General features: G+C 39.2%; 1 protein-coding gene across 3 annotated transcripts in view; it reads right to left on the bottom strand.

Moving 5' to 3' along the window:
* The window catches only part of FER (FER tyrosine kinase), a 446,225-nt gene that overhangs the window by 237,177 nt on the left and 182,196 nt on the right, over positions 1-26,852 (bottom strand). For 2 of the 3 annotated variants that reach the window (XM_077817292.1, XM_077817291.1), the window contains 3 exons: positions 23,931-24,023; positions 14,337-14,540; positions 6,417-6,539 (listed from right to left, as the gene is read on the bottom strand). In XM_077817292.1, the coding sequence (XP_077673418.1) occupies positions 6,417-6,539; positions 14,337-14,540; positions 23,931-24,023 (420 nt within the window). The remainder of the gene's footprint in view (positions 1-6,416; positions 6,540-14,336; positions 14,541-23,930; positions 24,024-26,852) is intronic. The other variant, XR_013346171.1, reaches the window with a different exon arrangement.

The following is a 26,852-nucleotide window of genomic DNA, read 5'->3' as shown; positions in this document are numbered from 1 at the left end:
AACAATACCCCTTTAAACCAAGCAGGTCAGTCTGAACACAATTACTCAAACTTCTAAAATGAAATAATAAGCTTTGTCATGTAATTTAGATTTTATGTACATTACAATACTCTTCAATTCTGCAAACACTAAGAACAGTTCCCTAGAACATTTTGTATTGTTTTCTTCCTACTTGCACCAGTCGCTTCTAAAACCTTAATTTCTAAATTTAAAGCACTCTCTGAAACAGGCTAAACAAGTACGTCAAGAGGAACAGAAGGAACCTCTATTTACATAGCAACTTCAATAAATGTTGAAATTACTTAGGAGTTAAATAGAACAGACACATGACTTCACATCTAAACTAGACAGTGCAACTGAGGTCAAGTGTTAATGTGTTTTCAATAATTTTAGATCCATTCTACTGAGCAGTTATAAAAGAAGGTAAAATTATAATCATACATGTGTCTTTGTCTTGAACTATACCTTTCTCTAAGGTTCCTTCCCCACTCTGAACTCTAGGGTACAGATGTGGGGACCTGCATGAAAAACCCCCTAAGCTTATTTTTACCAGCTTAGGTTAAAAATTCCCCAAGGTACAAACTATTTTAACTTTGGCCCTGGACTTTATTGCTGCCACCACGAAGCATCTAACAAACATAACAGGGAAAGAGCCCACTTGGAAACGTCTTTCCCCCCAAAATCCCCCCAAGCCCTACACCCCCTTTCCTGGGGAAGGCTTGATAAAAATCCTCACCAAAAATCCTCAGTTTCTCTAGAAGGCCTGTCTTTTAATTATGACTTGACCTAAGTCTGCCATATAAATTCACAAATGCCTAAACCACTGAATCTTCATAAGAGAAATCAAGAGTGTATTCATCTAGAACAGGAATGAGTAGCAATATGCATTTAAGACTGCAAGTTGTGACAGAAAGAAAGGCTCCCAACACAAAATTTAACCCATCCCTTCAAATTTTTTCAGTGCACACAGGCAAATATAAAAAATAAATTCTTGTTGCGACCAAAAACAGAAAAATGCTTTACTTTCTTACGACTGGTATGGCAAAAGATCTGAGATTATGGTTTAGGAAAGTGATCCTGAATTATACATTGTTATGATTTCTATACGTTTTGTAAAATGACAAAGTTGCTTTCCAAATGTCTGAAACGGATTATTTTTCTGACTAACCACAATTGGCTACTTCAGAACTACGTTAAGAGTTGAAATGGAAAGATTTAGTTCTTAATTATACAGGGCTGGTTGATGTGTGGATACGAAAGACTAGCTACTGGAAGGAAATATGGAGATTGTTAGCTCTCTCAGATTGTGCTTAGCTGATAAGGTCTCAGCTGCAGTATTTGTCCCCTCTTCTGGGTGCCACATTCCAGGCAAGAGGTAGACAAATTGGAGAAAGTCCAGAGGGGAGCAACAAAAATGATTAAAGGTTTAGAAAACATGACCTATGAGGAAAGATTGAAAAAAACTGCGTTTAGTTAGTGTGGAAAAGACTGAAAAGGGACATAACAGTTTTCAAGTACATAAAAGGTTGTTACAAGGAGGAGGGTGAAAAATTGTTCTCGTTAACCTCCGAGGACACGACAATAAGCAAGGAACTTAAACTGAAACAAGGGAGGTTTAGGTTAGAAATTCAGGAAATTTTTCCTGACTGTCAGGATAGTTAGGCACTGGAATAAATTCGCTAGGGAGGTTGAAGAATCTCCATCATGGAAGGTTTTTAAGAACAAGTTAGACAAACACCTGTCAGGAATGGTCTAGTTATTATATAGTCCTACCGTGAGTGCAGGAGACTGGACCAGATGACATCTTGAGGTCTCTTCCAGTCTACACGTCTATGATTCTATGACTATGTAGGCCTTTTCTTGTATGTATAGTGCTTTATGAGGTTTCTTGTTTCCTTCTATTCAACAATGGTTTCTTGACTATAAGGTGAAGTTCAATTTCAAATTTTGATTGAAATAATGTTGCATTTAAGACTGGAGAAAGGAAGAAATACTTAGATCTGGTTTTCAATGTGCATCAGTGTCTTCAAGTTATAAACAGGAATAATTACCATTAAAACAGTTCTTGTTGGAAGAACAGGCTGACCCAGAGGCAGATTTGAGTAGATGGGCTTCCTTATTACGGTACTTGTTCCCCTGGACCCAATCGTCCAGTAAGCACTGGATTAGTTACATCATACTCTTTTTATCTACATTAGTACGTAAATTTCTACATTTATTACAACACCCCCAAAACCCTTATGGAGTAATATGGACGCCCATACAATGAATATTAATAACCCTCTACTGAATATAATTATCCCCGCCCAATTACTATTTACCTCATTAGCATATTCTACCGATAAGTTTTACTTTGAAGATACACCTCTTTGCTACAATTGCAGTCATGAACTCCTTGGATCAGCAGTTTGCAGGGAAGGGAGAAAGGGGCCATGACCTCAAACTTGCCTGTGCAGCTGGGCTATTATGGCCGCCCGACTCGAATCAACAGACCGCCTACCCGATTCAATGGTTACCCCTAGGAAGGTTACTGAGGGTAGGACCAGCTGAACTTTTCTTCCATTCACCTTTAGTACTGCTTCCCCAAGACCCCTAACTACTTCTCAGATAGCCGCAGCCACCTCCTCCTTTTCCATCCCCAAATGAGAATGTCATCCACATACTGAATACATCGCTGGCTTATGGGCCCCAATGCATCCAGAACCCACTTGAGCTCCTGGTGAAACAGGGTGGGGGCATTACTGTACCCTTGGGGCAGAACCCGCCATTGGAATTGAGACCCTTGCCAAGTGAAGGCAGTCTTCCGTGGCTGTCCTGGGCCAGAGGAATGGACCAGAATCCATTGGACACATCTAGCACAGAAAACCACTGATCCCCTGATTGAATTCGGGCAATCATTTCGGGCAGGCATGCCACTAGTGGTGCGAGGAGCTGGGTGACTCGGTTTACTTCCCAGTAATCAATGGTTAGCCTCCAGGACTCATCTGGTTTACGTACAGGCCATAAGGGGGCATTAGCGCAGGAGATGGCGGGTTCAATAAGCCCCCGCTGCTCTAGGATCCCCATTGTAATGGAGAGATCCTGAATAGCCGCTTGAGGAATGGGGTACTGCTTTACTGCTGGAGGAGCTCCCCCGTCTATACTCACTAAAGTTTGGAGCTGCCCAGCATCCAGACAGTCCATTTCCCATCCCGGCAGGTCCTGCCAACCCAAGTGAATGATTCCCGGTTCTGGCCCTTTTGCTACACTGCTTACCAACCCGAGGGGGATCACCTGACCATTCCCATTAGGAATGGACCACAGTTGGCGGTTACACAGATCAATGACCACATGCTTTAAAACTGGGTACCCCTATGATATTGAGATGGACATTGGGGCCAACCACCCAGGGAGCGGAATCAAAAGGCTCTGCCTCGGACAGCCAGAGTATCCCGTCCTGTTCAATTCCCCAATTTTGGCCTCTCATGGCGTCTCCAAACAATATTTCCTGGCCCCGTTCCTGGGCAGGACCGTGTGCCAGATTTAAGCTTGATCCGGAATCAAAAAGGTAGGTCCCTTCAGGCCCACCATTCAGCTGCCCCTGGATTACCGGGCAGCTGAACTGGTCCACGGAGAGAGACCAGCTCTGAGGACTGGCCTGAGGGCTCCCCTAGTCAATGGCCTCCACCGCACAGCCCAGGCATGCCTGCATTTAAAGCATGTCTCCCTCTGGGCGAAATTATTGGCTTGGCAACCGGAGTAGGGCCAGTCTCCTTTCCTTGCTACAGGGCTGGGCTTAGAGCCTGAGGAAGTTGGGCGACCGGGCTGGGACCTTTGGGGCTTTGGCCCACGCTCCCTGAGGAGGGCATCAAGGCCCTCCTCTAAGGGCCGGATATGGGCAGAGGTATCCTTACCCGTGGGTCCATTTTGAGATGTAAGGGTTTCTCGGGCCATATTCTGCCGTGCGTACGGAGAGGCCCTTTCCACTAATGCAGGCAGGATGGCTGCCTGGAAGGGTCCTGCCTGCAACTCCAGCCAATTGTGGAGTTGGGGGCTAAGGCACTGCAGCCAAGCATCGAGAAGCGCTGCTCCCCGACCAGCCCCAAGGGGTAATAACCATTTGTCTTCAAGGTCCCCAAATACCCGAACCCAGACCTGGATGCGGGAGACGGCAGCGTGCAGGTGTTCCCCGGTATAGGGTTTAACTTAACCAAGCCCGCTGTTAGGGAATAAATCCCGAAAAGAATACGGGCTGTGTCCAGGACAATCATTCAACAATCCTTACCCTGGAGGCCCACAGCCGCTGCCAAGGGGTCCAACAGCATCTCCCAGGCTAAAATCAAATCACTACCAGAATACTGGTACAGCTGGCTTTCTATTCGCTCTAGCCATTGCAGGAAAGCATTCCATTCTTGGGGCGGGGGCCCAATTCTCGGTATAGGCTCTCCCTGTCTCCTTCCGACATGGAGGCGATGGTAACCTCTTGCCGGACAGTGGGGCCACCGTCCCCCGCATTTAGAGCCTGGGGTGGTACTTGAATACCGGACCAGCGCAGGAGTTCTGTCACCTCATCTTTTGCAGCCTGGTCCTCCTTTGCCATCCTGACCATAGTTTGTGTCATGACAGGGTAGATGGAATTTATTGAGGAATTGGGATCTTCATAGGCAGGAGGGGCGGAGGGTGTAGGAGGGGCAGAAAGGGTGGTGGGGGGTAAATAGGGGCCGGGGGAAAAGAATTCTGCTTGAAGGCATCTACTTGTCCCTTCAGGGCCAGGTTCTCAGACTTAAGATGATTAAGATCATCCATGCAATTCTCAGCCATTCTGACTGCTAGCACACTGTGATGATTTACCATGCGCTGCTGTAGAGTTTCCACTTTGCAGTATCTACGGTATGCATCCGATGAAGTGAGCTGTAGCTCACGAAAGCTCATGCTCAAATAAATTGGTTAGTCTCTAAGGTGCCACAAGTACTCCTTTTCTTTTTGCGAATACAGACTAACACGGCTGTTACTCTGAAACCTGTCACTTTGCTTTTAAGATCCTTAACCTCCTCCTATAAACCTGACAGACCCTCACACACAGCCGGCAACAAAACAACCTTTTTCTTATCCTGGGAGCATTTGGACGCTAGGGCAGCTTCCACCCACCCCTGGATGGCTAGCCAATCCTGACGGGCCGCATAAGGACCCCCCCATTTCCCTACCAATTTATTAATAAATTCCTTAACCAGGGCTGCAGTAAAGGGCCCATTAAACTTACTCATCGAACCCATGGTGAGACGTGGTGATCAGGCACAATTCTCCCCTGGGATCCTGTTCGTGACGCCAGATGTATGAGCGTTCATATTACTCCATAAGGGTTTTGGGGATGATGTAATAAATGTAGAAATTTACATACTAATGTAGATAAAGAGTATGATGTAACTAATCTAGTACTTACTGGACAATTGGGTCCAGGGGAACAAGTACCGAAATAAAGAAGCCCATCTACTCAAATCCCCCTCTGGGTCAGCCTGTTCTTCTTCCAACAGTTCTCCCAAACTTTGTAAAGATACTATTGTTTAAAAGAACGCTCTTTTCCTTCCGAACACTTTTATATGCAACACAGCTTCATGGAGAAGGAAACCAATGTCATGGTCTATGGCAGGGATCGGCAACCTTTGGCACGCGGCCCGCTAGGGTAAGCCCCCTGGCTGGCCAGCCAGTTTGTTTACCTGCAGCGTCTGCAGGTTCTGCCGATCACGGCTCCCACTGGCCATGGTTCGCTGCTCCAGGCCAATGGGTGCTGCGGGAAGCAGCGTGGGCCAAGGGATGTGCTGGCCGCCGCTTCCCACAGCACCCATTGGCCTGTAGCAGTGAACCACGGCCAGTGGGAGCCCTATCGGCCGAACCTGCGGACACAGCAGGTAAACAAACTGGCCGGCCAGCCAGGGAGCTTACCCTAGCGGGCCGCGTGCCAAAGGTTGCCAATCCCTGGTCTATGGGTTACTGAGCCAGAAACAGATTCTACCTGGAAGGTCCAAAAAAAAAAAGAGGGAAGAGAAGAATGAAGTATAAGAAAGCTTTGTCAGACTCAGAATGACATCTTTCCAGAAGGATGGTATGTGGGTACTTGTGATGCAGACCCTTGAGAGTGAGGAGAGTGTGTTAATTGGGATGAATTTTCAGAGCTCAAACAAAAAGACTGTAAACAGCTCAGGAAGCTGCAGAGTAATGACCAATAATGAGTTAATAGTTAAGTGTTTCGGAAGCTGGAGTAATCACTTAAGAGGAACAGAGGAGTCTGCTATCTTGAAGCACTAACTGAATGAGATAGTTCTGATTAACCTACAAACTGCTTAACATTTCATTCATAATTGCAAAAATAATGGTTTAAAAGGTTAAATGAAATGCAGCAAAATCTTCTACTTAACAAAATACATAGGATATATGCATACCTTAACAACAGGATTCAGCAGAACTACACCTGATTTCTTAGTAATTACTTGTTTTGTTGTGTAATGATGGTCTATAAGCTGAGGAATAGTTGGAAACCCAGTTCCTTCAAATCGGTACTGATTCTGTAAGGGGGAAAAAAAATTCAGTTTCAGAACAGCTCCAATGAGGAAATGCAAAAGACGCAATTAGCAACAATTATCCACAAATAACTAGAAACAGAAAAGTTTAATTTCATAGGATTAAATCTTGGTCTCATCCAAGTCAATCCAAAAACTTCCAGCGACTTCAATGGGACCATGATGTGGGTCATAATAACTAGAAAAAATATCTATTCATTCAATTAGTGTATCATAATAAAATAAACAGATCTCAACTCTTAAATCAAAACTAGAAAGAAGGAAGTCCTTGTGATTCAACAGATGGCACAGTAACAGTGACTTTGAGACATATTAAATATGAAAAGGATATGCAATAAAATATTACCAACTTAAAGAACAAAAACCATTTATTTTAAGACCACACCGAAACATGTAAAATAAGGATGTACTGCAAAAAATATCTTTGAAAATCTAGTAAACACAGGGTAAATTTCAGCTCTCTAGCGCAGAAACAAAGCTTGAGGAACAGGGGCCAAATCTTAATTCACCATGTAATGTAGTCCCAGGCAATGTGTGATAAAAGTGATGAATGATTCACTGGCACACACAGAATAAAAATTTTGGTGGGTCTTAAATAAATAAATAAATAATAATGTGTGACCAATCTTCAATAGTACTTAGGATAAAAACCCAGCCATCTCCATACTTCAGAAATGCTGAGTGAGATGAAAGGCATTTTTGCCTCCCTGCACTTCCATCCCTCTCTTTTTTTCTTATCTGTCTCTCTCTTTTTCATTTTAAATATTAAAAAAGTCCCTGCTGTGGCTACTGTAACTCTCGTGCCATCATGCAGGAACTGTGTAGACTCTTTTACAAGCTGTACTTCCTATCACAGAACGTCAGGAAGCATTGTATCTGTAGGTGCGGAGAAAGAATGCAAGTGACACAGGTACACTAGTGGCTGGAAGGGCAGTGACAAAAGATTTAGAAAATTCTTTGGGAAAAAACCTGTACTGCTCAGTTCACCTCTTACAGTCCTGAATTCTGTACAGGATTTCAGTGACTAATATATGGGTTAGGCTATTTGTGCCCATATAAATGCATGTTTATCTTCATTTATTCCCTACTCAGCACTTTCTACAGCACAAACATTGCCATAAACAATGTGGCCATAAACATTTAGTACAAGTAAAGCCAAGGACTGGAATAGTAAAAGTGATCTAAATTGAGATTCAGGTTCAGGGCAAAGAAAATTAAATAATACTGCTAAAGAATTGTTTTTAATTTACAATATTTTGCAAGTGCACTCAGTATACTAGGGCTCTTATGGAAAATGACTTTTTGGGAACTACAATAACTGCCTGCCAAGTTATCATCATTTTTTAGGCAAGGAAAGATAACAGGCCAGTTTGAACATATGAACATTCTCTTTGTATCTGTCCACTGCTCCCTGCCGCTCATCAAACATAAGCTGCTTGTCTTTATTTTCAAGGCCCTTCATGGTGTACCCACCCCCTATGTATCATCTCTCATTCACTGTCAAAATGTTGATGCTGGTCATCCCATGATGTCCACCTCTGTTGCCCATTTCTAAATTTTCAAGCAAGCACCTTCATGCTTTTTCCTATGCCGCCCTCACACTTGGTAAGTGCTAAACAGCCACTATTTTCCTTCAAATCCCTCCTGAAAACTCACTTCCTGTGATGCTTACGGATAAACAGTTAGGCTGCTGGTATGCAGAAATCACTGCCTCGTATGCTGACCAATATTGTTGCATTGTTTCTTTGTTACTCCTGCCAATCTTTCTATTCGTAACTGTGTGTTTTTTCCTATCTTATACGGAGGTTGTAAGCTCTTTGGGGCAGGAACCATTTTTAATTCTGTTGGTACAGTGCCTGCCACATTGGGGTCCTGGTCCATTACTAGGGCTCCTAAGCGCTACAGTAATACAAATAATTGAGAATAATTTGAAAACTGATTAACACTGAATGACAGCAATGGATTTAGATGCTTAATAATAGTAATTCTTATTCATATTCACAGGGTTAAACTGATGACCAAATTTGGACTCAGGAAGGAATTTTTCACCAAGACTTAATGGAAAGGAACTTGAACTTCCTTTATGCAAGTATCATGGAACAGGCAACATTCATTACAACTAGGAGGTATATTCCCAGATCCATCAATTTCTTTATCAGAAATTTAGTCATCAGCACTTTTGAGCATTGGAACCGTTTTTCTATTATTATTATTATTATTTACTATTCGTATTGCAGTAGCTCCTAGGAGACCCATTCATGGACCACTGTGAAAACATGTAACAAAAACTGCACTGTAAAAATATGTAACAAAAACTGGCCCTGCCCCAAAGTGCTTAAAATAACTTAATTGCTTAAATGGATTTAAGAATTTAAACTCAGACACCAAAGTCTGAAAGTTTTTGGTATAAAATATTAATTTTTATAAGAAGTTTGCACCCATTAGCCAAAAGAGGTGCTCCTATATTAACAGGTTATTCTGAGAGCATAATATCCATTGAGGAGGATAAATGGCCTCTGTAATTAACTGCAATACATTCTCTGTTTTCCATACTTTAAAAAATATATATATTTTGTACCCTATACTCAACGTTGTTTTCTTCAGGAAATATTTAAATTTATAAAAAATGTACACACATTTCTTAAAAGTTCAGTTTTAGTTAAAAACAAATGAGCAATTCTTATTTGTTTTTCACAGATTGCCTGACAAAATTGATTAGTCAACCGCTGCATCTGACCAGTTCAACATTTCAAAACATTGGTCAAATCAAACAGGCTATTTAAACAGCTGGACCACTGTCACAACAGCTGTACACTGCACTACTATTCTAGAGGCTTGGAATCAGAGGAAAATTCACATCAACGGAGACCAGGCTTGTCAATGATATGAGACAATCGTGATGTTGGTTACACAATGGGATGGAGGTTTCAGCCTCATGCTTTTATACATGTGTAGTCGCAACTGGGGAGTCTAAGAATCAAATCTGACAGCTGTCCCTGAAGAGACATACCCCAGGCCCTTCCACTGAGAAACAATACCACACAGAAACAACTATTCCAGTAAGGGATGGCAGGTGAAACTGGAGTGAAAATGCAAGGAGATAGTCTTATCCAAGAATAAATAAATAGGAAATAACTTAGATCTCTAGGGATTGTGCACACAAAACTAGGAAAATCCATGTAGTTTTGAAAATGTCTTGTGCTTATTTTTTTTAATCTATCATTTGAAATGTATGTTACCAAAGAGAAGCAAAATAAAAAAAACAGTTTGTGTCACGCTCATTTGTATCCTATTTGTGAAACCAGACATATGAATATATATGTAACAAGTGATCACATGCCCTTTTCTGATAGGAAACATCAAGGAAACTGGCACTGGAACAATACACGAGTCCTAGAAAAAGTGACACTGAAAAAGTGAAAATGACAGGATTGTGATATTGATGCAAGGGAAAATATTTTTCTCATTTGTGTTGCTTCCACTGTTTTGTAAGTTTCTGAAATTTCTTCAGGCAATGTATCTTTATACTTGTGTGGTATTAAGTATTTAAGTTTGGGGTAGTGGGGAGAGAACATGAAAGTGACAGATGCTGTGCAGTATTCTCTACATCTATAAAACTGGTAAAAGCCAGGAAATTTTATGTGAGTGCATCCAACAGTTAAATAATTCTTTGTAAAGGAATCTGGTGGAGTTGGCAGCTAAAATATAACTACCCTGCTATATATCATTGCAAGACTTTCAACAGCATATTTTTGGATGGTTTTTTATGGAACTATCTTTTACCAAGTCCAGCTCTGACGCAAAACTCGGTCAATAAAAACTTCTCTGGATTTTCCCAGTAGCCATTATACTTTTCTATTCTTTTTAATACCCATGCCTTATTAGATGGAGGACTTAGTAGCACTCTGTCTTCCAATAGAAGAGTGTGGCTAGCTTCTTCTGAGACCAACACTAAGCCAAAATTGTCAATGAAACAAAAACCAGGAGATCCTGAAACAGAGTCAACCCAATCCATAAACAAGCCAATGTTTGGTCACAGCCTTGGGAGTGAGAGCCTTGAAACCAAATCTCCATCTTGACAACAATTATCAGCTTAACTCCAGTACAGAACAAAGTTATGAGAGTAATTGTTTTAACTTTTGGTTAAAAGACGACATTTTTCTTTTCCAATCTATCATAGTCTATAATGTGACATTTACCTAAATTTGTACAATAAATTCACTGGTTACAATTTAGTGTATGTTCCACATAAAGGCCAACACTAGTTGATACAAATTTACTGACATGAGAAAAAGGTCAACTCATCCTTGGTCTAAATTTAGAGATTACAGTTTGAGAAAACATCTCATGACTTTCCCCAAGCCCACAGAGACTGGCTGTGAAACATTTAAAACTAAAAGATTTTAACTAAAAATTTAGCATCTCAAACACCACTTGGTTGTAGCCCTGGGATGAAATCCTAACCCTGCTGAAGTCAAAGGGGCCAAGGTTTCACCCCAGAGTCTAACAGAAGTCATGATAAACTACTAGCCATCTAGCTGAAGTAACTGTATTATGAATACTAAAAATAAGTTATTTTGATATAGAACTTATTTTAATGCAAGACAGCATCTGGCTTATAGTGTCTTATATAAAGGTTTCATATTGCAGCTATAATATTTGCGGTTACTGCAAGAAGGCTCAAAAATACCAGTTAAAAATATTTATTTTCAAATACTTTTCAGAGTACATATAAGTGATTGTCACTGTATTAACTTTCACTTTGCTGTACGAATTATTTCTAAAGCAAAATAGTGTTAAACTGGAAAGATCTGCAAGGGACTATGAAAATTATTTAGTGCAAGTATATGGCTGACCTCTTTTATTACGGCATTAGCCCAAAATGAAGAATTAGATGAGGTCCACTGACTTTCTGTGGATCATATGAAGGTTTCTGAGTCATTGTTGCCACAGTCTCTGTTTATATAGGGTCAGTTAATTGTTTAGCTGAAGCTACAGCTGGGATTTCAGAACAAAACAAAACAAAAAAAGATTTCTGTCCTATTCCCAAAGGCCCAAATTAATCTCAGGTGGTATCATCTAATTCCAGGCTTATGAATGTAACATGCTATAAGAAAAGACAAAAACAGAAGTCCTGGAACATGGAAAGTTTGGCACTGTGCAATGAACACTGAGGAATAGTCACTCAATACAAAATACCTTATTTGCCCAAAAATTGCCTGCTACATTAACTTTCTACATTCCTTGATTATTTCAACAGCTGACCAGCCCACACTCTCATTGCTGTAAGGTGCACATTTGAAAGTGTGTGTTACGCAGCTTAATATATTTCAAACTATCATTGAACTCTAGGGGAAAGCTTGAATCCTATAGTGCATGTTGTGCAGCCCTCCCTAGTGCTAACTATCTGCACCTAGTTCCTCCCCTGTGGTGCAAAATCAAGTTTCTTTTCTGTACTTCTTGGGAAAGCTCTATTTACTTACCTCCTTTGTAAAGTGCTTTAAGATCTACTGGTGAAAAACACTACAAGATCTAGGAATTAGTATTATTTATGTATAAGGGGTCAGATGATTTTTGACTGGTGGATAAATGCTAATTTCAAGCTATTTACTATGATCAGAGCAATATTTATTACACATAACTTATAAACTGCATGTGCACACAAGAATACACATTCATATTTCTCTCTCTCAGTCTACTGGTTCCAGAGTCCTGTTCAGCCCTGGTCTACAGTAAGGGGGGGCAGAGATCGATCTAAGTTAAGCATCTTCAGCTACATGAATAACGTAGCTGAAGTCAACATACTTAGACCTACTCACCGTGGTGTCTTCACTATGGTGAGTCAACTGCTGCTGCTCCCCCGTCATCTCTGCCTGAGCCTCTCGTGGTGGTGAGTACAGGAGTCGACGGGAGAATGCTCAGGGGTTGATTTATTGTGTCTAAACTACCCGCCGATCCAGCAGGTAGCGTAGACATACCCTCAGATTCTTTAAGGCCTAGTCTACACTGTGAAAATTAGGTCAGTATAACTACGCTGCTCATGTGTGTGAAAAATCCACATCCCTGATACCGTTGCCAATTTTGGTTGGACATATTCCTGGAACTTTCATCAATTATATTATCTTTAATTAAAGATTAATCTTTAATTCCTGGAGACTTCAGAGCAATCCTGGAGGGTTATCAACCCTAATCCCTGAGCAACACAGTTAATCCGACCTAACCACCGGTGTAGACAGTGCTAGGTCAAAGAGAGAAGTCTCCTGTCAACCTAGCTACGACCTCTCAGGGAGGTAAATTAGGTCAATAGGAGATAGTGTCTTTACTGCAGTGTTTTGAGTGTAGACAATCCCTAAATTACATCATTTTTAAGTCCTAGTGGAGTATCATCTGAGATCTCAAGAAACTATAAAGCAACCCTAGAGCAAAGGGTTTAGCACATGCTTAATACTGATGGGTCAGGGCCAGGGTGCTCAGCACCTTTGGGATTAAGCACACCTTCTTTATATAGAGGTATGCTCAGTTTTAAAGCATTTATTTTCTTATTTAGGACTTGAAAACACACTCCAGAATATCACTGGCTATATCAAATTATGGTAAAGTAGAATTAATGTTTGTGACCAGATTTCCTCCTACTGGAAAACTCCTTGTATAGATATATTAACAATAACCAAAATGACACCTTCCCAATAAGTGATCTTCCACAACCTCTCCTACCTTTAGATGGGTCTAATGAAATTATTGAGCCCATTAAAATAGACATAATTTAACAAATTGGGGAGTGCAACAGGTAAAAAAAAATTCAAAAGAAAGAAAAGAAATGCATTAGCTAAACTGATTTTTATGACAAACTGCTCAAATTCGCCATTTTTTCCATAAATAATATTCATATAAGAATAATGGAAGAAATCTTGTCCTTTCCTCCCCAACAGCTCCCTCCTACAGAACTTTTGTGGTTCTGCTCAGCTAAAGAGAACAGGATTCCTGTGTCTATGTAGGGTGTGTGCGGCTCCTAGGCAGCACGGATCTCAATTCACAGCAGCACATAGGAGACCGAACAAATCTTTTGCTATGTAAACTTTCCCATCCACGGGGAGGCTACTGTGGGCCTGGAGTTTATTTAACCTTCTCTTATGGTTTGTTAGGCTGTTTTTGTTTATGGAAATTGCCTTAGCTATTTTTGAGTTTGAAAAGGGAAAAATAAATTGTACAAAAAATTCGTCTTAGAGCAGAGATCAACTACATAAAATTTCAGCCCCAAGAGTGAATGTTTCAGAAAATTATGACCATGTGAAAAGAGGGGGTTACATTGACATTGCTTTGGAACCTGAGCTATCATAGCACTATCAAGCACCAACTCTAAAAAAAGGAGTGGGAGAATAAAAAAAGATAAATTGTACATATATAATACATTTAAATAATTAGTAACTTCAGAAATTTAAACATTTATAGAAGGAATTTTCTGTTTTCTAACAAAGAATAAAAACCATGGAATAACCTCATATCTTTCTTTTATTCTTAAAAATATTTGACTAACATTGTTTTTTAAAATTTCAGCATCTAACTCAACACGGGAAATCAGAGATTACCATATTTTTTTTTTAACAGATTTCATACTGGCCTTTCCATATGAGAAGACTAAAAACCTACTTCATAGTAATTCTCATAGTTTTATCCATAGTAATGAATGCCTTTTATTCTGAACTACTTATCTAAAATAATTCTTCAGTTAAATACAAGCTGCCTGACATGAAATAAACATTCAGTACTACATCAGAGACGTACATCAGCATATTGTATGATAAAGTGTCTCCGTTGTCCATCTGAAAACACAGAAAGGACATATTCACCAGGTTTCCCGTGGCTCTCTCGCACCAAGAAGTCTCCTTGCTGCTTTAACAGCTCCTGGGCTTCTATTCTTGGAATTGCACCATGATACCAGTCTTGCTCTGCCAATGGTTTCTCGCTGGTTGATATTACATCAAAGAACTTTAAAAAATATAAAGGAAAAGAAGTTAGCATACTGTAACCCATTTTCTATGTTTTGTCTTTTCATGAAATCCATGATAGACTCTGACAAACACTTTCACGCTTCTCTTCAATTGTCTGTTTTCATTAGACAATTGAAGTGATACATCTATTCTCAGAATCAAAGTAACTGAACACTTTTTTTAACTATGCTTTTTTTAAAAATAGAGGCATATGTATATATGAAAGCTCAGTACAGATTTCTGAAAATACAGACAAAAGGAATATCAATAGTACTATCAAGACAATTTCATTTTTACTTTTAAAAAAACCTCTTTCTTGGCTGAATTATCTTTCTCACTCTCAAACTTCCTTGAAATGGTGTTAAGCTTTGAAATGAAATATTTCCTTACTCACTGAGAAAGGGGTTAGGAATTTATGAGACATTATGGGTGGAATTTTCAAAAGCACTTGCATTGACTGAGCTCTAGGTTCACTGATTTTGAATTACCCCCCACAAAAGCCTGTAAACAAGTAGCAGCATTAGGAACCAAGTTTTTCCAGCAGTCTCTCAGCATATGTCCAGTAACCAGCCATTTGATAGCATTGTCATCAGCCAGGTGAAGAGCCGGTAGTTATTTAGTATTTGTATTGCAATTGAACACTGAGGCCTCGCCCCATTGTACTTGTGAATTTAATCAGGAATTCTGAGGTAAGACACAAGAATTATTTTTTATAGGTTGCAACTGGAGTATGACTTGAGCTTTTTAAAAATTTATCTTTGTAATTTATGTATTTATTTATTTAGTATGTGCTAGAATAGGTTGTTGTTGGTTTTACAATAAAGTCTAGTTTTCAATAATCAGGTCAGACCTATTTGTTAGGGCAAAACTGTGCAACTCCATGCTGGTGAGCACTTACACGAGCAGTCCCAATTAAATCATGTAAGTGCTTGCTATTACAAGGTGGACTGTTCGTTTTAAATTAGGAACTCCGTTTTGTTTTGTGTGTGGAACATATGTCTAAACTTGCCAAGGAAAGCCCTGCTCAGGAAAGGTGTTTGACACCTTGTTGAAAGACCATCATGGAGACCCATCTAGACCTATTAAGTCTGAAAGTCTCAACTACTGGCCCATGAGCATGGAACAATGATTTTTCTACACACAGAGCTACAGGAAGGACATGCAGGACTGGGGAAGGGGCCTGGATCAACCCAGTGGAGCATATGGCAAGGAGCGAGCACCTCCACGTAAGAGGGGGCACTGCTCTGTGCAGGATGCCAACTATCCCCACATGTAAAGAGATCTTGCTGGAGACAGAGGGTGGGCAGGAGGGACTCTATCAGCCTGAAATGCTGACAAACATCAAACTCACAGAAGGGGCAAGATCAGACATGGGAAGGGTGCATTCTTAGGGATTTTTGTTGTTTTCAAAGATGTGCAATTTTAAAGTAATCTTAAAGTAAAATTTCTGCAGCTAAGAAATAAAGTCCTTTGCTATGCACGTGTTCCCTTGCCTTCCTGACATGTCCCAAAAAGGGTTAAACTAGAAGTCCAGAATGCCCACAACCTAGGTGGAGTTCTAGGGAAGTGTGTGTAAGCGACTGGGAAGGCTTGAAAGGCTCAGAAACTAATCTTGGGATCTAGGGCGGCTGCAGATACAGAGCCCCAGAAGGTCTGAGCTCTGGGAATATATCCTATAGACCCAGAGCTAGAAACAATTACTAGATTCTACCCAGACAGTTTAGAAGGATGTGGGACCCAGCAATTAGGTCTATTCACAAGAGATTGGAGATTGTAGAGAGGGGAAGGTAGCCAGGTTGTAACACTTACCACATGAGTAAGGGTGACATAATCTAGCCTTTAGTGAATAGAGAATGAATTCGTCACCCGATTCTTTTGTAAAGGACCCATTAGCAAACAAAGAAAAATACAGAAATACCTCCCAGGAGATCATATTTTCGTCCTTATTTTTAATATTTCCATTCGAAAGCAGTTAAAACCCAAGATCAAATTTCTCCATCATTATTAAAATTCAATAACACCAAAGTTATTCTCCTTTGAAATTACCTACATATAAAATAAACTTTTCAAATTACTAAGAAAAAAATTCGTATAAAAGGTTAAATTAGTTCAGTTTTTGTGAAAGATGCTGGGATTGACTGCCCAAAAGAGTGAGACAGCACTGAATGTTCACAGAAAAGCTGCAGAATACTGTCAAGGCAGCAAAATCTTATGCACACTACCTCAGTGCCACTCTGGAGAGAACTTCTCGAGTGGTATTAGATCGAGAGGTTTCGATACATAATCACTTCATGGCCTTCCTGTTGAAATGTACAATAAAAGGTGTCATTTGTGATGGACTCTGTAATGTGGACACTAGTTCACTAAGAAGGAAACAAACAGACTAAGCCACACAGCTTAGTTTACAGAACACAAACAAGCAAGTCTTCAGATGGTAACAGGTTTCAGAGTAACAGCCGTGTTAGTCTGTATTTGCAAAAAGAAAAGGAGTACTTGTGGCACCTTAGAGACTAACCAATTTATTTGAGCATGAGCTTTCGTGAGCCACAGCTCACTTCATCAGATGCATACCGTGGAAACTGCAGCAGACTTTATATATACACAGAGAATATGAAACAATACCACAGGACAGTGGGGTGGGAGGAGGTATTGTTTCATATTCTCTGTGTATATATAAAGTCTGCTGCAGTTTCCACGGTATGCATCTGATGAAGTGAGCTGTGGCTCACGAAAGCTCATGCTCAAATAAATTGGTTAGTCTCTAAGGTGCCACAAGTACTCCTTTTCTTTTTGCAGATGGTAACAGTTTCTCACTTCCAACTTGCGTCATGTCTGAATCAATGTCCATGACTGTATCGTTACCTGTCCCCAGCATAAAATAGCTTAAGAGTACTTTTTTGACATAGAGAAGATTTAGGGGAAAGAAAATGGGAACAAGTTAAGCGTTTTTTTTTTTCTTTTCTTTTTCTTTCTAAGAACTTGCATTGTACTTAGATAACATTTGGAAAAAAACTGTTTAAATTTTTGTCGGGTGTTTGTCGGGTTTGAAGGCTTTGTCGGGTGTTTCTCTCAAATTTCACATAATGTTTTAGTATTCATTCTGAGGTCATTTTAGCTGAAGCATGAATTATCAATTAAGTATTTCTTCACAGAAAATAAATGAAATCTAAATCAATAAATGATGGTGCTTTTTATGTTATATAAATTATATAACTTCTGCATGAACAACCCCCCCACTCAATAATTTTATTGTATAAATTAATTAAAGTACTATGTTTTAAATAAACAGGATATATGATCATATGCACTTCAAAATTGCTATTGAGGGGAATATGGTTACAGCCAAGAAAGAGTATCTAAGAAAGATGTATTGTCATTTTGACATTCATTGCAAATGAATTTATCACTCTAATCACTAAAACACTACATTTCTACTACCACTTTACAGTTAGAAGAAAATTTTGCAGGATTTAATATGAACAGTTTAAACACAAAATATTGCCCTTTTAAAGACGGTAATTTCCTTTTCACTGTTTTACAATTCCCATATGTTTTTCTTAAACAATGTTTACTGTAAAGTGAGACTTCAAGAAACATTCAATTGCTTGATAATACAAATTAGAGACTGCAAGATACTTACATTCTAGGACTCAGATTTTATTTTATTTTCAGGGATGAAGATGTCTCTGTCTATCTGACACGGACATATATAGTTTTTCTCCCCCTCTCTCTATCTAATGGAGGAATTCAAATATTTAAATAGGAAGGTTTTATTTTTAAGTTTCTTTTACTAACCAAATTAACAATCACCATAAAATTAAATGGTATTTGAAATATTTATTTCTATTTATTATTCTCTCTTTGTCTCTCTCTCTCCTTTCTTCCCTTCAGGGATTTCTGTGGTTCACCATACCTTATCTTGGGCCTTTGGGGGGGTTCCCTCAGATTCCCCTTCACTCTCCCCTTATATGTCGACCAATCTCCCCTTCCTCCCTTGTGGATCCTCCCCTCCCTTCCACTTTCATCTGAATTTAATATGAAGTTGAAATAAGTTTTACTTTAACAGCTCTCATTAATTGGCTCTCAAGCAGCTGCTCTTATTGAAATGTAGAGCAAAAGGTTTCTGACTCAGCATTTTTTTAAAATGGAGATTTCCCAACCCCATTATCTGTGAAGAGACTGAGCAACAAGTTGTCTCTGAAACAAAACAAAACCTTACCCCCGGACTTTCAGTGTAACACCACATTAAGATGGTTGATAAATGTGTGCTCTTATAAACACAGCAACCCGCCACCCACACACATACCTCAATGATACTCTGTTACTTAATAATGAATATTTGTTCTATTTTCTGACATATAATTAGCTGAAACTTGTTGTATTGCTTTATTCTGTGGTCTTTAAGCAATGAGAATTTATATATATATATATATATATTTTTTTAATCGGGAAGATATTTTAATTCTCCCCCAGAGAAAAGGAAGGGCATACTCTTGGATTAGTAGAAAGACAGAAATAAATTTAGGCTGATCCTTTTAGAATTTTCCCTCTAGCACTTTCCATAACCGAAACAGCGTAATTCTTACACTGCCATTAGACACATTCAAATGTAATTTGCTAGTTCTTTTGCAGGGCAATACGGTATATGAAACCAATAGCTACTTCAGGACAAGGGAACCATAAATGCAAAGAAGCTACAGCATTTTACAAAACACTACATATTAAAGCAAAAGTATATAAACCACAAAAAGATAACAGTGATGGAAACAAAATTTAAAAAATATTTTATAACCCGAAATGGCTGAATTTGGTAAGGACAACCACCCATTGTATAAACGCTATTACCAAGTTCATTTAAAAAAAAAAAAAAGGTAAGGAACCAGGAAACACCATTACTATCATCACAACTGTCAGATATCTGCAAAAAGTACAAAATTTTTCAGGGGAAAAAAAGAGTGCATTGAATCTGAGGAGCAGCAGAGCCTATTTCAAGGTACAGTTCATTCACATACTGGTCCAAATAGGACAGTGTCCTACCAGTGACTAAAACATGGCGTCAAAATGTGAGAAGTAAGGGTTTATCTACTAATTTTTGTTTTCCTACCTCAGATCATTAAACTTTATATTACTGCTCTTTACACTTATGGATACCTGACTTGGTTTTAGTCTGACAAAAGCCATTAACTCTGTTGGGATTTTGGGGTTTTCTTGAGTCTCTATCTCTTCTCTTTTCCATCTTCTCTGTCTTACTCTTCCTACTTCATTGGGCTTTGAGCTTTTCTCTGTTTTTCTTTCACCCTCTCTACACTCTGCCCCTATACTACATCTCTATCCTTCCCTCGTCCTTTTCTTATCCATCTCCCAAAGGTACTAGAGCACTACACGAGAAAAGCTGCAAAGTTCTGGCTTTGGTTACATAAGAGTTGCCTGGTCACACAATGGTGACTCTCCTTTCTTCCAGCTGCTAAATTCCTTTAAAAACAACTAAGAAAAATACATTAAATGCTTTTCTAATACTGGAGGAACTATTGCTGTTGTCACAGTTATGTGCTTACAAATGGGTAGGGGAAGTGGTCTGTATGACAGTAAATGGCAGGGGAGCTATCCAGCAGACAGCAGCCCGTGCAATGAAAAACTATGAGAATCTCTACATTAGATTCTGGCAGCAGATCTACAGTTGAAACCTCAGCTGCATCCAGTAAGTTGTTTGTGGCTCCTTTATTCTGGGGCTATTCCAGCATTCGTATCTTCACCACAGTTTGGAAAAGTCTTCAAGCTCTCTAAGGTACATTAGGATTGAAAGAGTATGTCTTCACTGCATCCAGGAGGTGTGATTCCCGGTGTGGATAGACAGACACGTGCTAGTTCTGTTCAAGTTGGCGTGCAACATCCTCGCTGATATTTCAATGCACTAATTTGAGCAATGCTAGCATGAGTCTGTCTACCCATGCTAGGAATTACACCTCCCAACTTCAGTGTAGACATATCCTAACTCCAAGAGGCTATTACACTGACTGAGTTTTCTGGAATACAGAACAATCTGACGAAGGCCCAAAATACTTGCTATACTGCTGTGCCAGGAGAAATAGGAAAGAGTTGCAAAGGGCTAATACACCATCTCTACACAAGCCAAGAATTACCCCATACTGAACGAATCCTCAGTTGCCTACTTAAAGCAGCTTTCTGGCCTCTTTGCAATACCATCACTCAGAATCTCATTCTGAACGGTATCATTTCTTTTCTCTGTTGGTAGCAGCACTACTAGCAGTTCCCAAATGTTCTGAGATAAAAGCTCAGCCAAGCATCCCTTAAGGCTTCAGAGTAGAGTACTAAATAAGACACTGACTTTTTAATCACCTGTATCCCCTCCTATCAGAGACTAGGCAAAGCCCATGGATAAAGACCTTGAAAACGGTAAGACAGCTACATACTAACAAATGCATGATAATTAACCTGAGCTTTACTAAACTCCTGGGTGTTTGAGGAAGTACAAGGTTTCTCTGCTACTTTCTCCGAAGGGCACTAAAAAAAAATAAAAGGTTTTCTTTGGTTATGCATGACAGTAACTATATTTCCCCCTCACTAACTGTGGACATTTACTGTTATGATAATACTGCATTTAAACCAAGGTATGTCTATTTATTTATTTATTTTTGCTTATAGCTTGTCGAAACAATGAAAATATATACTCGGAAAGCAAGCAGCTAAAATGATGTGTTCTATAATGAAATCAACACCATTGTTCTTCCAATTTTACTTCTACATGCTATGATTTAAAAATATTTGTATGGCTTTTAGTTTAAAAAAATTATATTATATTGTTGTATAACACATCTGGCATATTATATACCATAATATACTTGACTGATTCGTAATATACCTGGAATACTGGGAAAAATGCACATTGAGTTTGAAATGCCAATGTTCTAACAGTTAATCTTCACATCAAGAAGCAGTGCCACATACAGGGCAGCAAGAAAAATATTAATGGCCAATAACTAGTTATTGTGGCAGTTAGCTACAAAATCAAAAAGGAAACTGTACCCATGCATGTATATGGTAACCATTACTAAAAGGTTGCATTAAATCATTAACTCACCACAACACATGACAAAAATACTTAAAGAGCGCAGCTGAAAGGATGATATGTTCTAATTTAGTAGGTCACTTGTGCAATGAGACACAGAACCTATACTAGGATACTATCCTTCTCTGGAGTGTTGTTAAGTTTCTTCATAGAGCTCCCTTCTCTACTCCTCTCCCTACTCACTCACTCACCAAGCATCATCATCTTCTCTGTCCATTCACACAATATTGTCACTAATTGGAACAAGAGCCTTCTCTGCAGCTCCAGCCATTTGGAACGGACTTCCTGTACCTCCCTGCTTCAATGGGCCTGATTCTGATCTCTCACCAACATAATTCAACTGACATAAGCGTCGTTACTCCTGATTTACAGTGATAAAGGTCAGAATCAAGTCCATAGACTCTTGGTAAAATCCTGACTCCACTGAAACCAATAGAAGTTTTGCCATTAACTTCAATGGAGACCGGTTTCACTCTCAATTTCACTTCAAAATGCATCTACAATCTTAGTTTCTCTTTCGCCCTTTTTATTTATTATTTCATTCTCTAAAATGGTTTGGGATACACTTTTTATGGAACATGCCATAAAAAATAAAGTTGTATTGAATAATACTGATACGAACGAGGCAAATGTAGTGGCATAACTATACAAAGGCTGGAGGGCAATACACATGCTCCAGAGTATCTTACTGTAATTATGAACATATGAAAAATATTGTATTGTTATGCCACTTACAACAACTTTATATCTTAAAAACATGATTAATCATATAATGTAGATACTTCATCTCTTTCTGGTAAAGATTTGTTCCCTTTAAGTGTAGTGCTGATCCAGTACAGCTTTAGATGTGTCAAGCAATGCAACTTCCACCATTTTCCTGGGGAAAATTATCCCACAAGCTAATATATCTAAAGGCTTGTCTACATGACAGATTATGTTGGTATAATTTATGTCACCCAGGGTATGAATAAGCCACCCCCGTGAGCGACGTAATTTACACTGACCTAAGCCCCAATGTGGACAGTGCTATGGTGGCAGAAAAGCTGTGTCCCGCCAGCACAAAGCATCTTCACCAGATGCACTACAGCAGCGCAGCTGTGCTGCTATAGTGCTTCTAGTGTAGACTAGCCCTCACTTTCAAGAAGTTTTTTCCACTATTGAACCTAAAAATTCCCTATCTTAATTTCATCCCATTACTGCTATTTACAGCCTTGTTTGGACCACCCTAAATAATTCCTCCTCTTTCTTATGATTTATACTCTTCAAATACATATAGACATTTTGCCTCCTCTCCCCCACATCTATTTCAATTATTTTTAGCTTAACTACACCTTTCATGGTTGCTTGGTAATGACACAATACTGACTATTGAGAAGGCCCATTCATACCACACCCCTCTTTCGTAAGAAGTTTCCTTTTGGGCTGAAACTTCAGGTGACAGACCTCACCCCGAAGATGAATTTTTTTGTAAGTTCTAGTGAGCTTTATTTGGACTTTATTTGAGTTTTTGGAGCAATAACTTACTCTTTGCTCAGCTAAGTTTTGGAAGGGAAATGTTTTTAAAATAAAGTTAGACATTAAGTGAAATAGAGAAAATGCTAAATTGCATACAAGTTTTTTAGCATATGCTTCAAAATAGATCAGCAAGCGTCACACAATTTGTTTTTCTTTTCGTCCTCTTATTTTTATTTTTTAAACTGTCTTAATGCATCCACGCCTCAAAAAACTTCCTTTGTTGCTTAGGGGCCTGCTCCAAAGCCTATTTAAATAAATGCAAAGACGCCCATTGACTTAAACGGACTTTGGATCAGGCACTAGAACACCAGATGTCCCAAAGAGTGCCTCAAAAATCAATACGTAAGTCAAAGAGCTCCTTCATGTATCAATATCCCTAATAACTGTTTTTAGTAAGGGGTGCAAATGCATTGAGGTGGCATATAAGGAATGCACAATACCACCAGGTTCACCAGGGAATATCACAATGCACCAGACCGTCAATCAGTCAATAAATTAATGCTTTACAAAAATGAACTTTTTCCGGTGTGACAATGACCCCGGAGCAATGGAAGAGACATTTGATACATCTTTTGTTAGAGTGCACTAAATAAAAGTAGTTCTGACTCATACTGTTATTTCATGGTATTATCATGTCTACTGACCAGTCAGAATTTAGGATTTTTAATGCTATTTTAATATAATATTTTCCATGTAGGTTGAAGTGTGTTGTAGTGTTAAAAAAAATATCCTATCCGGGTTGCAAAAAGCGGGACAATGTAACACCCCATTGTCAATACTACTTACTGATGAAGAGCCCAGCATGGATTTTGGAGATCTTATCATTCCAGCTATGGAGTGACGAATAGTATCAAACCTGGACACCTTATCCTTCTTATCCTAGGTTGGGGGGGGAAAAAAAGAATATCAGCAACAAAAATAAACTATACAACACCGATTTCTGAGTATATATAATCTGACGTACTTTTTCTGTTTTGGTTAAATATAAACGGATATAAACTAGCATAGCTGCACAAACTTCAGAGTTATGCCATTTTATGTCAGCTGAGGATCTAGCCCACATTTTATAATATTAAATACTAAAGTTTTGAGTAATTATTTAAAAATAAAATTACTGTCAACCATGTAACAGATCTGAAATTCTGTAATAGTACAGTCAGGTCTCCCCTAGTTCTTTAGCTGCCCTAGAGTACGTAATTTTTACTAGGACAATTTTTTAAAAAAAGAGTAGAACACCAAACTCTGCAAGTAGCTTTTTTGTATGTATCTCACTCAATTTTTACCTCCGCTGTCCTTCCTTTATTAACCTTTCCTGCTCTGTATACACTGAGTGCAGCCTGAGGTGCACACAGAACAAAGGTGTGGAATATACACCAAAAATGGGAAGAAAAAGTGAGACAAATGCGGGAGGGGGATGTGGGAAATGGGTGGAGTGTGTCCATCCAGTACACTGAATGAAGTATGAGTCCTGTAGAAAAGTGGCTCTCAACCTTTCCAGACTACTGTACCCCTTTCAGGAGTCTTATTTGTCTTGCGTACCTCAAGTTTCACCTCACTTAAAAATTACTTGCTTACAAAATCAGACATAAAAATACACAAGTGTCACAGCACACTATTGCTGAAAAATTGCTGACTTTCTCATTTTTACCATATAATTATAAAATAAATTAACTGGAATATGAATATTGTACTTATATTTCATAATACATAGAGCAGTATAAACAAGTCATTGTCTGTATGAAATTTTAGTTTTTTTATGTAGCCCGTTGTAAAACAAAGCAAATATCGAAATGAGTTGTTGCACCCCCTGGAAGACCTCTGTGTACCCCCTGCTGTAGAACAAGTAATATACCGTAATGTAAGTAAAGACCTTATGATAATGCATATGCAGAAGGGGACCCAATTAAGGTAACATGGACTGTTTTAAGCTGGCATTTCCTAACTTCTGAGTGCTTGACTTTTCAACTTTAATATTTTTTTAATGTAGGAAACATCATACAGAAAAACCCAATTCTTTTAAAAGAAAACTGGAAAAAAAGAAATTCCATCATATAGAACCATACTAATCAGCACATCAGCAGAGTCTGAATCTAGGAACTTTAAATCTCAACACAGAGCTCCATCACTTGAGCTAAAGGAGTAAATGATAGCAGAAGCATGGATGGAGATTTGGGGAGAGGGGCATAGAAGAGCATTGTACCCCCCAAAACTGTTTATCAGATATTTTCAAACTGTGGGGTGTGCCCACCTAGGGGGGTGCAGAAGAACAGGTGCCAGGTGGCTTGGGCCAGCCCGACACAGCGGGGCTCGGGAAGAGAATGCCATCTCCACCCCAACTCACTCATTAACTACACTGTAATTTAAGTATCACTAACAATCAGTAAACCCAGAAGTTAGGCCTATACTTAATAATAATAATAGTAAGTTCCATGACCTCCCCAACTATAGAAGTGAAACTACACCTATGAGCAGAAGTAGGCTATTATTGTCTCTATCAACCAATCACTAGAGAGGGATGTGATGCACACTTGGAATTCATGGTCCATCCTTGGCTCCTTCCATAAGCCAGAATGGCAACTGCACTTGTTCTGTCTGGAGCCCAATCTCTGTTGGGCCAAGGAGAATACTCAGTGCAGATGGACTATTCACCAAGCCAATAAAAAGCTTTAACAGATTACATGCTAATAGAAAAGTTTAGATGTTTAAAACCTGGCTAAATCTGAGTGGACTTTCAAGAGGCCCACAAAAGCACTTCTCTATTCCCAGAACTATTGTCAAATTTCAAATTCTTGCACCACAGAGCAGAGGCACTACAGTGCTTCAAAGATTTTTCCTTATCTACACTCTGGGAAATAACTAAGCTGGTCTGATTAATCTTTTCTTTCTTATTATATTGAATTTTTTGGTTCTTCCCCAAAAACAGGGAGAACCAAAAGGACAAAAGAACAAAAAAGTAAAGGCAAGGGAAAGAATGGAAAAAAGAAAGAGAAAGGAAATAGAGCCACACCTCAGTTTCTGTCAGTCAGGAATTAATCAAAGGTTTCCACAAACTTAGATCAAATCTTTTCAAATTTGTCTGAAGTTCCTCTTCCCTTAAACATTACCCCTCTCTTTAGCTGCTAGGTCAGCCAAGTCACTGAACCAAGTTTCTATCCCGGAGGCAGTTTGCTCTTCCATCTAAGCAATATGAATCATTTGGCTATTGCTGATTTTTTTTTAAAATAATTTAATTTAAGACAGAAAGCAAGCATGGAAAATTTCAGCCCAAACCGTTAAAATTTGGCAAAGTTACAACCAACTAATATAAGAGGCTTATAAACAAAAGTGTGAGGCAACCCTAATTTCAGCACTGCTTAGCATCCCCACATGATGTCAGTAATACCCCCAAATTTGTCATGGTCCATCTTTTCTCCCTGGCCTCTTAAACAGGGATGATAGGTTGGGCTGGTAGAAGAATACGTGGGACTCGGGTGAGGATTCTTTGGAGGAATTTTAATTAAATTGTATTATATCAATGTATTGGATCTTGAAGTAACAGGTCTGTCATAAATATAAGGGGAAGGGTAAACCCCTTTGAAATTCCTCCTGGCTAGGGGAAAGCTCCTCTCACCTGTAAAGGGTTAAGAAGCTAAAGGTAACCTCGCTGGCACCTGACCAAAATGACCAATGAGGAGACAAGATACTTTCAAAAGCTGGGAGGAGGGAGAG

This window comes from Eretmochelys imbricata, chromosome 5, assembly GCF_965152235.1.
Source record: "Eretmochelys imbricata isolate rEreImb1 chromosome 5, rEreImb1.hap1, whole genome shotgun sequence".
NCBI lineage: Eukaryota > Metazoa > Chordata > Testudines > Cheloniidae > Eretmochelys > Eretmochelys imbricata.
Note: the sequence above shows the minus strand (reverse complement) of the source record. Positions and strands in the feature narration are given on the sequence as shown.